The 16,274-nt window shown below is 39.8% G+C and overlaps 1 protein-coding gene across 1 annotated transcript in view; it reads left to right on the forward strand.

Annotated features, from left to right (window-relative positions):
• The window catches only part of unc13c (unc-13 homolog C (C. elegans)), a gene marked incomplete at both ends in the record, with an annotated part of 87,360 nt that overhangs the window by 52,080 nt on the left and 19,006 nt on the right, over positions 1-16,274 (forward strand). The window contains 4 exons of the mRNA XM_079217306.1: positions 11,901-12,027; positions 13,379-13,475; positions 14,273-14,416; positions 14,618-14,695. Coding sequence (XP_079073432.1) covers positions 11,901-12,027; positions 13,379-13,475; positions 14,273-14,416; positions 14,618-14,695 — 446 coding nt within the window. The remainder of the gene's footprint in view (positions 1-11,900; positions 12,028-13,378; positions 13,476-14,272; positions 14,417-14,617; positions 14,696-16,274) is intronic.

Here is a 16,274-nt window from a genome sequence, read left to right on the forward strand (position 1 = left end):
GTGTGTGTGTGTGTGTGTGTGTGTGTGTGTGTGCGTGTGTGTGTGTGTGTGTGTGTGTGTTCCTGCACTTTGGTAACTATGTGGTCCAATTGTCATCACAAGCAATATATAAGGGACAAGTCAAAAGTATAGTTTTTTTTATTGGAATAATTGTCTATAGTGTTCAAGATAAAGGTATAAAAGGGTTTGTTTTTTAAAATGTTTTACAGATGCTAGATTTACAATCTGTAATCTAGCATGAGCCAAAATAATAAATCAATTTCTTCCACTATCGCTAATTACACAAGAGTGTAAATCCATCATTTCACAGCAGTCATACAGTTCCTAATTAAAACAGTAAATGTGCTGCAAAATGTATTTCACATTTTCCAAAGACAGCAGAGACTCACAGTGCTATACATCTCAGATCTACTCTACTGGCTTAGAAGATGGATGTGCACGATTTTAACGTGGGATTTTACTTCAAGCCCCACCTGCTCTATTTTTCAAATTCAGCTTGGGCTTTATTACCCAGAAATCATGCAATATGACATTAGTATGCAGCACACACCATGCTCATATTTTCCAAAGTCATCTCACTTTTGTGATCAATTCAAGCCAAAGTCAAGGGGGTGGGGGCATTACCATTCCCAACAACATTTTGGACATTAGTACAGGTGTTGCACCTCATATTAGAGCGACTTTGTGCTCATATCAGTTTCAAACCCCACTATATAATTTATGTTGATGCAGTTTTTTTTCTGACACATATCTTTTTTAAATCCGTGTTGAAACTGAAAACCACCTCGATGTTGAACTAGAACGTCGCAGAGGCCATGGTGTTTGCAACTTTAATGATGACAGAGATGTTGGAGAAGAAGCTTTAAGAGAAGCATTGGATCTGAAAGGGGCTCAAGGATAGAAAATGCTCTTAAGATGGTGTGTAAGAGAAAGGCAGAGATGCACTAAAGGAGTGTATTGGTGATTTATCCTTATCTACACAGCACGTACAGTACCTGCCGCTTTCTCCATGCTAAGGCCTCTTGGGTTACTATGGTAACCAGGTGCTACTGCAATCTGCAGTGCGTTGATATACCCACACAAAGAACACATATAGATTCTACTCATGCAATAGGATTTTAAATATGAGGTGGTTTTAAATATAACCTGTTTTTGGATCCAGAATGTGGATTGGAGATATGCATATAAAGGTGCCTGTGCGTCAGATTTTATTTTAAAGAGGCACAGCGTCATTGGTGTGTGGCACATATGGATATGTATTTCTGTGGTGAGGTTTGCATTATTATTAACCAACTGAGATTTACATAAAATCACTAATCCTCCACATGTATCATTTTAACATTCACCATATCCTTGTGAAGTGTACTTTGATACCTTGGTGTATTATTTACTCAAAACAAAGTCAGCAGTCAAGACTACCTTTCTTATATTAGTGTTAATGTTATAGTTACTCAGACGTCTGTTGCCACTTGTCAGAAATGTTGTTCCTTGTTACCTCATTTCTTCCCTTTGCCTAAATAGAAAGAAGAGCATTGCATATGAATTATCCATCAACCATGTTTCATCATCAGGCAATGCAATGCTTTGAAACTGTGTCTCTGTATTGGAAGGATTATGACCTCTGTATGTTTTGTGCTGTAACACAAACTGGCCAATTTTGCTCAAAATCTAATCCTGTTGTTGCAACAAACAAAGCCAGAGTTTGGACATGTGTTAGTCCTGCATGAGCGTTGTTTACATAGCCAAAGCCACGCATGCACATTAGTGCCACTGGCTAGCTGGCTAGCTAATGGCCGCCGCTCTGCACTGCACTCATACAGTGGTTAGCTCTTATAACAATGTCCAGATCAGCATGTTTGGTAAACACTGAACACTCTGTCAGCACTGATGCCATTGTTTGCACTGTTTTGCGGTTCAGCTGTCTCCATGTTGAGAGCTGTTTTGAGCCAATAGATGTGCTCTGAATTCCATATTACATACAGGAGATTAGCTTGTATTGAGTCTATTTTAATGGTAAAGGATATTAAATGTTGTTTGAGGTGTACAGAAAAGAAGAAGCATTCAACATTTGCAACATTGTATTCAGTAAATAAATACAGAAAACTTTGTCAGCAACATAAAGATACACTGTGCTCACGTAAAATGTATTTCTTGAGATCAACAAAAATTGCCATAACAACCTCTGAGCAATGTTCCCTCTAAGCTGCGCGCCAGTCGAAGTGGCCGCGCAATAGATTTTTCAGACCGCGCACATTTTTCAGACCGCACAAACGTTTTTTTTTCAGGGGTTAAAAATCTTTTTTGCTCCAGTGTTTCTGAGATAGGAGTGAGCCATCTTCACAATAATAAGATATTTGATGTGACGCGTCGAGTCTTCTTGGCCAATCAGCGTCTCGTTTCTCGACATGCGCTCTCTCTACCTCTGCTAGCGCTCTGCCTCCGTTAGCACCCCCCACCCCCGCTGTCCTCCTCCGGGCGCCAGGAGTGAAGCTCGCCCAGAGCGCCGCATGAGCTCGGGCCGGTGCTGTTTAGGCTCCTCTTGGCGGGTCCTGCTCCAGCAGCTATAGGCTACCATGACGAAAAGAAAGGCAGAGCAGGTGCCCCAGAAAAAGGTCTGCCTAACGTTCAAACATGAGGGGCTAGATGAAATAGTCCAAACTGACACAGGTAGGATGAAACTTGCAGACATTTTTAAATATGAAGAATATGAAGTTATTAAATTGTTTATATAGGCTACCTTTAGGAAAAATGACACCATGTCAATTTAATAGGCCTATACTTATTCTTACGCACTGCATTAGCATTTTTCTTTCAATGAAGTTCCACTTAAATGTTGTACCTGCTGAGAAATTACTTTTATTTTTTTATATATATCATTATCAGTCATAACCAGTGAACCTCCCCTAATTGAAGTTCAACAAAGATCCTTTAAGTTCAACTAAACTGACTGGTAAAACACCATCATTAAAATGTTCCCAAAGTCCAGCCATTATAAAGGATATTGAATTAATATCAACCTTGTATACATATTGATGCATTTGCTGTCATCTCTTTGAATCCCCTATGGCTAACGCAGGCTTGTGGTCATTTTCGGCAGGTCGCGTGGTTGCAAATTGCTCACAGTGCTGAAATGTGCGCTCAGAAAAAACATTTTTTGCTCAGTGCTGAAAAAAATTAGAGGAAACATTGCCTCTGAGGTCACTTTTTATTAGTTTCAGGAGAAAAGGATGAACGCTAATTATGCCCATGTTTATAATAGGAGTTACTAAACCTGAACAAAAGCAGAACTACACGTTTATTATTTTCAAATACAAGGCTTCTGCGAAACAGCCCATTTTCATGATTTGCAATAACTATTTAGATCACTAGTCTTTTCCCTTTTATGAAGGATAATATACACATTTAAATAGAACAATAAAGAGATAGGGAGAGACACCCAGAGCAACAGTTAGTGACGGTGTGTACGTGTGCATATCTGAGTCAGGGCAGCTGGACATGTGACTACCTGAGGTGTTACTGAGTGCTGTCACAGCAGGTTTGCATACGGTGTGTGTTTGTGTGTGTGTGTGTGTGTGTGTGTGTGTGTGTGTGTGTGTGTGTGTGTGTGTGTGTGTGTGTCTGATTTTCCTGAGGGTGTCCGTGTTACAAAAGGAGACAAGAATCATGGATGCACTCAGTCACATATACCCTCTTTCTCGCTCCTTGAGCCTGAACCCTCTTCCCTTGCTGTGCCTCCTCTTGCATCATCTTGTCGGTACATCACTGCCTGCCCACAGCGACACGTGCCAGGAGGAGGACATGACTGTCATTTTCCTCAAAGGAGCACTTTGTATGAATTATTGCTCATTTCTTGTTGGTGCTACTGGCTGGCGGATTTCTAGGTTTGGTTTTCAGACAGGTTGATAGTTAAATGGAGAGTTTGACAGCTCATAAACCACGTAACAATGTAGAATGTGTTTTACTGTATAGATTGTAAAACCACGCAAAAAACAGATGTTGCCAGCTGTTGTTTAAAGCAGAGCCCACTTTTAATTGCTGATTCTGTGTACCTAATACCATGAGTATAGTTTTTTTTTGCAGAATATATGATATAGTTTCAATGATACATTGACATCAATATCTGACTATCCTGTCCACTAACCATTATAGAGTGCCTCATAAAACATTGCTGCTGTGTAACGAGTTTGGCTACATATCAGTTGTACAAATGGATGTATGAGTGGTGTCCCTGTGTTGCAGTATTATCAAAAACATTTTCCTGTTGAAAATGTGCCTCATCGATAAATGATCCTGCGAAAAAAAAATTCTGATTGTGGGAATTTATTAAAGTAGAAAAAGGAATGTAGTACAGACCTTTTTTGTTATTGTGTTTTTACTGTAAATCAGTAACACATTAGGCCTCAGCAACTTTCAAATTGACCCATGCTGCTGCACTGGATGGCAACAAAGTGCAGTTAATTAATTCTGTATCAGGAATTGATGACATTGACATGCAGAGTAATACAAGCAGTGTTTGTGAATGTTTCGCAAATGAAGTCTCGGGAGTTTTAAAGGAAAAGTAAATTGTTCTTTATATTGGCCGGATCAGGGATACATGCATGTGAGTCTGCGTTAAAGCTCTCCACACAAAAGAAGTGGCTACATAAAAGAACATGTTCGGTTATACTGTAAGAAATCAGGGAAACCACACAGGATTTAATTACTGTCACAACGGCGCACTGCTTTCAACAAGGATCAGTCATTAAACAATCATTCAGTTCCACATTCACGGCTAGAAATTGTTAGTGGAACAGCAGCGGTTGATTGATTAGGTCATCTGAGATTCAATGTTTTGTAAAAATAAAGTGCAGAGGAAGTTTTTTATTTTTTTATTTAGGTTTGCCATTTCCTCAATCCCTTTGTGGCTTCGTTTTTAAATTGTATACTGCACATGTATGCAAGCTCACATATGCATATACGCAAATGCATATACTCCTATATTCCTATATGTACTGTTTGTGCTTTTTATGATATGAATGACAATATTGAAGTGGTAAGAGTGGCTATACTGAGCGTTTTTCATTCAGACAAATAGAAGAAACTGAGAATGATCTGCTTACATAAAAAGACACATATAAGCAACTGGTAAGGCGGCTGACAGAGACATCCTAAAAGGATGCGGGCAAAAATGTCCTGCTTTGTTGGTTCGTGTTTCTCTCCAATGCGTGGCACGCAAGTAAGAATAAATGAATGAAAAGAAAAGAGGAGTCTGTATTTGTACACGTGTGTCTGTGTGTGTGTCTGTGTGTGTGGCGCGCACACACGTGCATGTGCATTACTTAATGAAGTCCCTGATGCATCCTCTGCTTCCTGCTCGGAGGCCTTTGGTGCCAGAGCTGGTGCAGAAGTGGATACTGCTAATTTTAGCATCTCTGTGTGAATCTCTGAATGTGTGAGAGGGAGAGAGAAGGAGAGCAACCGCGAGGGGTAGGAGGGGAGAGAGTAAGAGAGTGGAAAAAATAAGAAACAAAGTAAAGGTGGAGGATACAAGAGAGTGAATGAATAGGGCTATAGCCAAAATCAATCATTCGGTCTATTCTTTACTACTTCCATGAGACACATTCAAAAGGGTACTTTACGGAGGCAAGGTGATTATTTATTTTTTGCTAATTTTTTTTGGCTAAAATGCATTGGAGATACAGGAGTTACAGGGACGGGGGGAGATCACAGTTGTACTCAATATAATGTAGAACAAGTAGTGCTCGCTCTAGACCTCTGTGATGAAGTTCTACAGTACATGCTGTACATCCACTGTATAGTTGTTTAATGGCCGTGTTCCCTGCAGCAAGTCATTACAGATCCAATGCTCCAGCAGCCCATGTACTCATCTTCAGCCTGTTGGAACAGCTTTACTCAATAGAATATTTTAATTGGATTACCTCTCCAAGGAGAGTTTTGTTCCTACAGAAAGACGTTGTTTGTGGAGTTATTGTGTTCTCCAACAGTTTCACATGATATTATGAGAGTTTTGTGCCTCAGCTCACAGCAAATGGCTTTATTTTGACATGTTTAGTGATTTCCCAAATGATGCATTTTGCTGTGGACTTTCGTATTAAAACATTACACTGCGGTGGTGATTCCTCAGAGTAAAGTAAAGTGGACTCTTACATTATTAAGTCAGAGGTTTACCTGTGTCCTAATGCATTACTTGATTGAGTCTCATCAACAGGAGTTAGTGACTTTGACAGAACTGGGTCAGAAGCTAAGGTGAAGGAATTATGTCACAGGGAGAACCATACTGGCCTCAGCTGCCACTCGGGTCCGCAGCCTTTTGTCTTGAATGATCCTGTCCAACCACACATTCCTATAGATATATTCACTGAATAGCAATTAGATGAGAAAAATGCTGCGGAGACCCGCTGCAGTTCATCATAATATCCACGGCTTTTAATCAATGAGGCGGAGAGTGGGTGAGTCTCCTGTGAGTTTGTCTGTCCCTGTGGGCTCAGTCAGACGAGATGACATCCTCACCAGGGACCTTGAGCTTACTCCTCCCTCAGGACCGCCCACACTGTTTATCACCAGCAGGGCACAAAGGCACATTCACACATACTACTATGCATGCACAGATGGGCAACATGCATATTGTAACACACACAGATATGAGGATGCTATTTTAACTGCCTGTTTGCAATGCTATATGATATATGCATAAATACAATGGGAGCACATTCAAGCACACTTGGCACTTCTGTTTATCTATGTTTACTGTATATATATATATATATATATATATATATATATATATATATATATATATATATATATATATATATATCAGCAAAAGTGCAGCTGAAATATAAAATAAATAGGATGGATATGGAGATAAATCCTTATCTTCTCAGCCAGTCTCATTATCTATTAAATAGCTGTACTGATCATAATGGCATAATAAAAATGTCTAACTAAATGAAAAAGATGCATACTATTGAAGTGGAGAGTGGTAAGGTGTGTATGTATGTCGCCACAAGCCATTTGCATGATTACATAAACAGAAAATCAACCATTATAATGCAGATTGCGTTTTTGCAATTACAGTCATAATTCTGCTGTCTCACATCATAAAGCTGTTGGCAATCCAACAATCCAACCTGTTGTAAAGATGGCGATGAGGGACGCAGCTGTTGCAGCCGGTAAGATAATATGTTTGGCTTAAAATGTAGTGAGAGGATAATGGTGGTGAGGGGTTAAGTGTTGTGGAGAGAAGAGTGAGTTTTAATGGAAATATTTAGCTCATTACAGACTAACAAGCATGCCTGGTATCGTTACGTTACACTTTTTGTTTTTCAAAATATGTCGACTAGGAATTTAAACTAAAAGTTTTCTAAACATATTCCATATTGCAGTAAATGTAGACCTGGTACTCGGATGATTATTCTCAAACCTTTGCATCATTCACAGTGTGCATGGCACAATGCCTTACAAATGGATAAAGCATCTTTTCAAGGTCAATAAAATAACACATTGTAGCGCTGCTTGCGCTCATCTTTGTGATGCTACAAGTAAAGCTCACAACCAAACATGCCTGCACTTAAACAGTATGTGAAATGCTTTTTTACAATTTGTAATATTAAAACAGCTCTCTAAAGAGAGGATATGAGCTTTATGACTCTTAAAGTCAAGAGGTTGGAAAGACAGAAGCGTTTCAAGAACATGACACTTGTTTAACCTCTGCAATGCATTTCTGTCTTCATACCACATATTTTGAAGCTTGAAATAAAATTGTTTTGGCAGTATTGAAGTTTCTTAGAGGATGTATCATATTATCTTTTGTGATCCTGGGCAACATTCCCACTAGTAGACATGAAACATAGGCAGCGTTTTACTTATGGAACATTCATGATCTCCCGAGGATGAGTATGAGCTTCTTCTAAAGCCACTGTCGCAACAATAAGTAGTTGTTACTGGAACATACACAAGCAGAAAAACAAGACTTGAGACTGCTCCAACTTATTCCTTGCCGTTTGTACTTTTCCAGTTCCAGTAAATTGATCTCCCTTCATAGACTTTATGTCTAGCTCTGTGGTTAATGCCAACTCTTGTTTTAACTCTGATGCTTTGAAAACTTCTCGTCAAGCAGTACTGTATTGTTTTGGAAACAGAAAACAAATTCTCATGTGGGGTAGTAGAAACATACTGCATTGATTACGTACAGGTATATACTATGGCTGTTTGAGAGGATGTATTGTAGACACACACACATTCTGCAAAAACTCACATATCCTGTACCAAGCTAGCACAACCGGTCTGGCAGCACCACACAAAACACTTGCTGACCTCCACTGTACTGTCTCCCGACTGACCTCTATCTGCTTGGAAAGAAAGGTTGACAAGCTGTGACTGTGTGTGCATGTGTGTCCATCCTGTTTGTGTATAAGCTGCCTTGCAGTGCCAGCTCAGTTATTAAAGTGGCACAGCCAGAGTGGAAACCTCGGCTCAAATATTACATGGCCTCTGCAGCAGAATAACTGCAGGCCGTCTCTAGTAAAACAATCCCGACTCAATATTCACAAAGTTTAAGCCACCTGCTCCTTCAGTGACAAAGACCAACTCGGTGAATCCATGTGAAACCTTAAATCCCATGGCAATTTCATCCATCAAAACCACTTTAGCCTTGAAGGTTAGGCGTTGATGAAAGAAGTGATCCTCACCATTTCCCAGTGTTTGGTTCCAAAAAGGAAATAACCCTGAGGTGCTAGTATCATTATGGCTTTTCATATCAGCCATTGGCAAGCCATTGCAAAACTTTAAACAGTCCCCTTGTGTGACTCATGGGATTTGTTAGAATATAATTATAATTTTAAAATCTCTGTGTGCAAGTTGAACAAATTCCACCTCAAACATGTAATGTGTAAGTAGATCAAATGACTTGAATAGGCTTGCTGCTCAAAAAATAATAATTCCTCATATCATGGGGATATTTCAATATGTTCCTGTGTGCTGTTTTATTGACGTATTTAGCTAAGGCCACTTACCCGTACTGTGATTTTCAGTTAATCAAGGCTCTATTTATGACACTCTGCTAGGACATGGTGGTCATGGCAACTATCCATCTTTTCTTACATAGTCTCTACAACAAATTGTCTCCTATGAATTTTAAGATGATCCTAACTAATGTTACACCAAAACATACACATACACTCACCTAAAGAATTATTAGGAACAGCTGTTCAATTTCTCATTAATGCAATTATCTAATCAACCAATCACATGGCAGTTGCTTCAATGCATTTAGGGGTGTGGTCCTGGTCAAGACAATCTCCTGAACTCCAAACTGAATGTCAGAATGGGAAAGAAAGGTGATTTAAGCAATTTTGAGCATGGCATGGTTGTTGGTGCCAGACGGGCCGGTCTGAGTATTTCACAATCTGCTCATTTACTGGGATTTTCACGCACAACCATTTGTAGGGTTTACAAAGAATGGTGTGAAAAGGGAAAAACATCCAGTATGCGGCAGTCCTGTGGGCGAAAATGCCTTGTTAGGGGTCAGAGGAGAATGGGCCGACTGATTCAAGCTGATAGAAGAGCAACTTTGACTGAAATAACCACTCGTTACAACCGAGGTATGCAGCAAAGCATTTGTGAAGCCACAACACGCACAACCTTGAGGCGGATGGGCTACAACAGCAGAAGACCCCACCGGGTACCACTCATCTCCACTACAAATAGGAAAAAGAGGCTACAATTTGCAAGAGCTCACCAAAATTGGACAGTTGAAGACTGGAAAAATGTTGCCTGTATTGATGAGTCTCAATTTCTGTTGAGACATTCAGATGGTAAAGTCCGAATTTGGCGCAAACAGAATGAGAACATGGATCCATCATGCCTTGTTACCACTGTGCAGGCTGGTGGTGGTAGTGTAATGGTGTGGGGGATGTTTTCTTGGCACACTTTAGGCCCCTTAGTGCCAATTGGGCATCGTTTAAATGCCACGGCCTACCTGAGCATTGTTTCTGACCATGTCCATCCCTTTATGGCCACCATGTACCCATCCTCTGATGGCTACTTCCAGCAGGATAATGCACCATGTCACAAAGCTCCAATCATTTCTAATTGGTTTCTTGAACATGACAATGAGTTCACTGTACTAAAATGGCCCCCACAGTCACCAGATCTCAACCCAATAGAGCATCTTTGGGATGTGGTGGAACGGGAGCTTCGTGCCCTGGATGTGCATCCCACAAATCTCCATCAACTGCAAGATGCTATCCTATCAATATGGGCCAACATTTCTAAAGAATGCTTTCAGCACCTTGTTGAATCAATGCCACGTAGAATTAAGGCAAACACAGTATTAGTATGGTGTTCCTAATAATCCTTTAGGTGAGTGTATATCACACACTGATATCAGACTGACTTGAGTGGAGCATTCAGAATTGTATCAATTTAAAGGAGTAAATATTGCATTGTGCATTTTTACACATTATCCACAGGTAGATTTGTTCATTACACATATGTAAATATTTTTCTCCAAGCTTAGAGAGGAGTGTAGGCTAGTAAGCTATGCACTATTCATCAATAGTAATCACAAAGGTTCTTATCAGGCTTAAGACGCGACAGCCGTGGTGCAATGCATGGATTTAAACACGTCTTTGATGTTGTGTGAATGTATGAATCTTGTATTATGTAAAACGGTATGTGACTATGTGTGTCTTTATTTCTGCCTTATCATGTAGAAGAGCCTGCTGAAAAATGAAAAATCTATCAAAATCCACAAACCAGCTTCGCTTGACTTGTACAGGTATAGCCAGATTGTGTCACAGAGTTCACACCTGGCAAATCCAATATGTCTCAAATGGGTCTCAAATACCCAAATTTGATTCGATGAAGCTTCACCACACCCCACATTTTTTGCGTGGAAAACTGTAACAGCTGCTGAACCAACAATAGATTATTGCACTGTGCCACAAAGAAAGGGATTGTATGGCTATTTGCATACTGAATTCAAAAGTACAAAAGAAGTCAAACAAAACAATTAAGCGTCACAGAGAGCAGCTAATAGGGAAAGAGAGGCCGTTCTAAGCATGTGAACAAACCAGCCTTGCCATTTTGGCCATGCTAGTGGCATAGCTCAGGGAATAGCAATGCTAGTCGGTCCTAAAATATCCCAACAACTATTATGTATTGCCAGGAAATGTTTTACTGTGAAAACGTTTTTTTTTCTCAGTTGTGTTGAGTGCTAATTAGCAAATATTAGCATACTTACACAAAGCTTCCTCTCTCCTCTGTTTAATCTCCTCCTTCTTTATGCCATTCTCTCATCTGCAGCAATGTGTAACAAAGAATAGTTTTCTTCTGATTGGTTTTTCTCCCATGTTTTTTTTTGTCTCAACCAACGTTTCCTGAGCCATCTCCATCCATCTCTTCCCCAGGGGATTCCATGAGATGTTTAATTATTCTGAAATGTCTACATTGAGCGGAACTATATTATTTGTTGTCTGCTGTGCTGACACGGAAGTCCAAACCTTTTTAGATTCAGTTTGTTTGCAGTCATTCAGGGACTTTCTTTCCATTGAAAGGAGCTGGATACATTCACAAGCTTGGTTTTATTTTCTGATAGATAGATAGATCTAACTATTTACACACCTCTATTCGTGTGTGTGTGTGTGTGTGTGTGTGTGTGTGTGTGTGTGTGTGTGTGTGTGTGTGTGTGTGAGAGAGGTCTTTTTGAAGAAGGAAGCAGTAACTGAGGTGCTGTTTGCTGTCCTGATCACATGAAACCTGTTTACTATATTATACACTGACAATGTAACATGCTTTTTAGTCAATCCAGAGCGTGAGACTCTGTTTAAGAATCAAGACTTCAGTGGATGTACTCTATATGCTAACGTATGCTTCTTGTGTTTTAATCAACATTACAGAGCATGACAAGCACCGCCTATGCAAGAGTACTGAATACATGAATCTTCACTTCAAAGTCAAATGGTTCCATAATGAGTATGTCCGTGACCTGCCGGCCTTCAAGAATGTTCCACCTGAGTATTCCCTGTAAGTATCCTCTTTTTTCACTTACATATAGCGCGGTAATTTGCCGATAAATTGAAAACGGCTAACGGCACGCAACACAGACTTAGTGAGGTGAGGTTGTGCAGTAACGCATGAAAGGTGCAGTAGAGTAGTAACGTTACCAAGCAGAGGAATAACAACTTGAAGCTACATCCACACTCTTGTTACAGAGAAGAAAAGCACATGGCTATCCTCAGATTAGTGACAACTTTGTTCTTCATATTTTTAATACCTAATATATATGTTTTTTAAGTCCTCAATAATTTAATTTCAAATACTTATGAAATATATTTTAATTGTATTCTAGTACCACAGAAACCACAAGGAGAAATATTATTTAACAGTCAGCAATGTCAGTGAAATACAAATGAGGCTATAAATCATAGTAGTTCAGATCAAGAATGAATCGGTAAAATGGTCTTGTCATCTGTGCTGATAGTTTTTTCCCCAGCAAGCCGTTAAACAAGCTGATCAACTATTTTGGATGAGGAGAAAAAATGTATAACCTAAAAGCATGTTCTTCTTCACCCATAGCTATGTTTTCCATTGTGCATAATTGTGTGCAACAAAGCAGGGATAGCTGCAATGTAAACACGTGTAGTGCAAGCAGGGAACACAATGCCCTCTCCCATCCTGCCAGTTTGTCAGACTATTGACAACCCCTCCCCCTCTCAAGTCACTCGGACACCATCTCTAGCAGGATTGATTCTTCCAGAGTTATATGCATCATACACACACACACACACACACACACACACACACACACACACACACACACACACACACACAGTATCTTTATGTATGTCTGTCTGTCTCTCTTTTCTTTCTCTGTCACCACACCCACCTTGTTTATTGGCTGTCCCTCCTGGAGCAGATGCCCTTAGAGTTCAAAGCGGTTTTGGGGGGACATCCATTGCTCTGAGGACAAGCTCAGGCACCATATTATACAAGTAAATGGCAAAGTGAAACAGACAGAACAGCATTATTATTCCACTTACAGATGTACGTCCTCATCCACCCCGGCCTGTCCTCTGCAGTCCTCTGTTTGAGCCTCGCACTCTAATCTGTCCACAAACTGAAACCTGATATCAATGCCTGCATGGATTTCAGCCATGGCCAAAACCACACTGAAATCTACTAGGTCTTTTCCTTGTACCTTTTTGTGTGTAACACAAAAATCTCTCCTCAATACAGTGGTTTTAAATAACTCGGGAGCCTTTGAAATGTTCTCATATACTAAACCCTGACTCTTCTGGTGCTTCTGAAAGAAGAGATGAAAAAGGATTCCCATTATGAGTCGACCCTTCAATTTATGAAAATGTTTCTTTTGTAGGTGGTTCGAGCCGTTTGTAATTCAGTGGCTTGATGAGAACGAGGACGTTGCCATGGATTTCCTCAATGGAGCACTGGAAAGGGACAAGAAAGATGGAGTGAGTATAGCATTGAATTATTTCTCAATACATGACTTTATCTTTAACCAAACAAACCTCTTAAGACTGTTACTTATTCAGAAGGACAGAGAAGAGACAGAATTTACCTCTTGTGGAATAAAGGGGGATCAAATACATTTTGCAGTGAAGAAAACACTACTCGCCTGAAGGCATCATGCCTGATAAAAACCGGAAGCAAAACATGATTTTCAGGGGAGTAAAAAGCGTATGACGAGAGCAAATGTGCCGAGCTTCACAAAGCAAGTTTGGCACAGAAAGTATTGCCACATATTTATGTATCTTCTAGCTAAACACATAAAACCATTGCACAGCACTATATATTTATGATTTACACGTTTGATTTGTGTGACCCTGAATGTCCACTAAACAAAGTTAGTTGTTAAAACTATGATTCATCTTTACTTGAACACATGAAACATGACTGTTATCTGAATCATGATTAATGCAGGAATCCATATGTGTCAAATATAAAGCTCTGTAGAGTTTCAGAGAGTTTAAGTGTTAAATGTTTATATTGCAGCTCAGTTGTTACTGGGTATTGTAGAAAGAGTTAACAGTACACCTTCTAGTTAGTATGTTGGCAGTGAGTGGTATAGATTGCGCTGTGAGTAATGCCATTATTAAGTAATTGGTACTTTAGTCTATGTCCTCTTTACTGTGCCTTAATAATGTCTCACAACTCTGAGGTGCTTACATGTTTTAAGATCTGAGATCATACATCTGTCTCTTTCTCTGTTCTCCTTCTTCACCCCCCCCCTCTCTCTATCCTGCAACAGTTCCAGCAAACCTCAGAGCACGCCCTCTTTTCATGTTCGGTGGTGGATGTGTTCACTCAACTAAACCAGAGTTTTGAGATTATCAAGAAGCTGGAGTGTCCAAACCCACAGGCTCTGGCTCACTTCATGTGCCGATTTGCGAAGGTCAGCCCCTCCTGTGTAGAGCGATAACTCATCGTTAGTTTGCCATTTAGCTGAGGAGAGACTGCGGTATATTTATTCAGTTTTATATTATCTTGTCATTAGGTTGTGACTGCTTACATTTTGTCAATGAGAATCGGAAAATGAAATAATAGAACAGCAAACAATATGTAATTATAAAATTTTCTCTTTCCTTCCCTACAGACTATCAACAAAGTTCTTCTGCAGTATGCTGTCATCATATCCAAGGACTTTCCTTTGTATTTAAATAAGGAGAACGTGGTGAGTACCCAGTCAAAGTCTGCCAGTGTTAATAGCAAAAGTTACTTTTATTGTTTCGGGTAGAAATGCAAATATGGTTAGTCAGATGACGGTATTTGCATGCCGGTCTCTAACAGCAATGTGGCAGCCCAGTCGGTTTACACTGAACCCGGCCCTGCTTTTTGTAATCGACTTCATGGATTGTCTCTAGGTCCCCTGTTTCCCTGTTTTAACTCCCAATCTGCCCTGTCCAATAAATGCAAATATCTGCAAATAATGTAACCAAAAAGACAAAAACAAAAAAGTGTCTTTATTAACCGAGATGCAGTTATTAATCACACAGTCCATAGCTGATGGGCGAAAGTCATTTGTATTTTTTGGACTCTTTGTCCATTGTTTAATGGATGACTGAATGCAGAGCCTTCTGAGTGACCTAATTATCCTAGCTGGTCTTTGAGGTTGAAGTGAGAGATACCACACAGGAAACTAGCGGAGGAGGTAGATGCTTCTTTCCAGCGTTGACAGGCTCATTACAATTGTCCCAGAGAAAGCGTTAAAATCTCCCTCCCCGAGACAGGGCTGAACAGACAGATGATGGAAAAAAGGAAATAAGAGGCAGATGGAGTTGTACAGTGGAAGGATCACATCAAATTAAATCACGTACATCACCCACATCTTACCCATTTTTACCAAGAACGTATACTGTGTGTCTGTCTTTCCCGTCAAAAAACACACATACATTAAAGGAGTGGAGTTATTGTATTAACTAAGATGAGGATCTAGAGCAGTGCTTTCTAACTTGTGTGGCTTGTATAGCCAAAGCCATATTGTGGACATCAGTTTTTCAAAGGTTTGCTCTTGCTTCAGTTTGCCTTAAGTATAATCAAAAACCTCAAGTATACATATTAAGTATACATATATTTGACATACAAAAGCACAAATTAGACATTGGGGGAGAGGTGGGGTACACAAGTTCGGCAGTAAATCACAAGACTAACACATACAGCCAATTAAAGTTTTGCACTCAAATTCACACGTACCAGACATGTTGTACAACAAAAGATCTCCACAAGGGGGCCGGCTGGCTTGAATCTACAATTTTCACTCTCTCTCAAGCTACAAACATGTAACTGAGAGGAAAACCCTATATTTAGATTGAGAATATCTTAGCACTCCCATACAAATACGTTCATAAATCTATTGGAGAACAAGCCATTGTGTGCTGCCGCAGAGACACTATTGGCTGCTTTGTGGATTGAAAGACACCAATCTTGTGCTGTGGGGCTCAGACTAATCATTTTACTACCATCCATTACCACTATCATAATGTTGGGGTGTTGTATGTCTGTAAGTGATTTTTTTGGGCAGATAATGTACTGACTGAAAAGAATTACTCACAGTCTCCATAAAAAGCAATGTGATTAATGTCTGTCATCTGTTAAACTTGTTGTGCAGCTGAGAATCAATAACGCTTGACATACTCACTGCAGACATTCCTCTCGCTGTTTTATTATGTATTGCATTTCCCTGATGACTGTCGATGGCATGCTGAAACCTACCATCTTTGTATAGATGAAGTGTCAGAAAAGCAAAATCATTT

This window comes from Taurulus bubalis (assembly GCF_910589615.1).
Source record: "Taurulus bubalis genome assembly, chromosome: 4".
Taxonomy (NCBI): Eukaryota; Metazoa; Chordata; class Actinopteri; order Perciformes; family Cottidae; genus Taurulus; species Taurulus bubalis.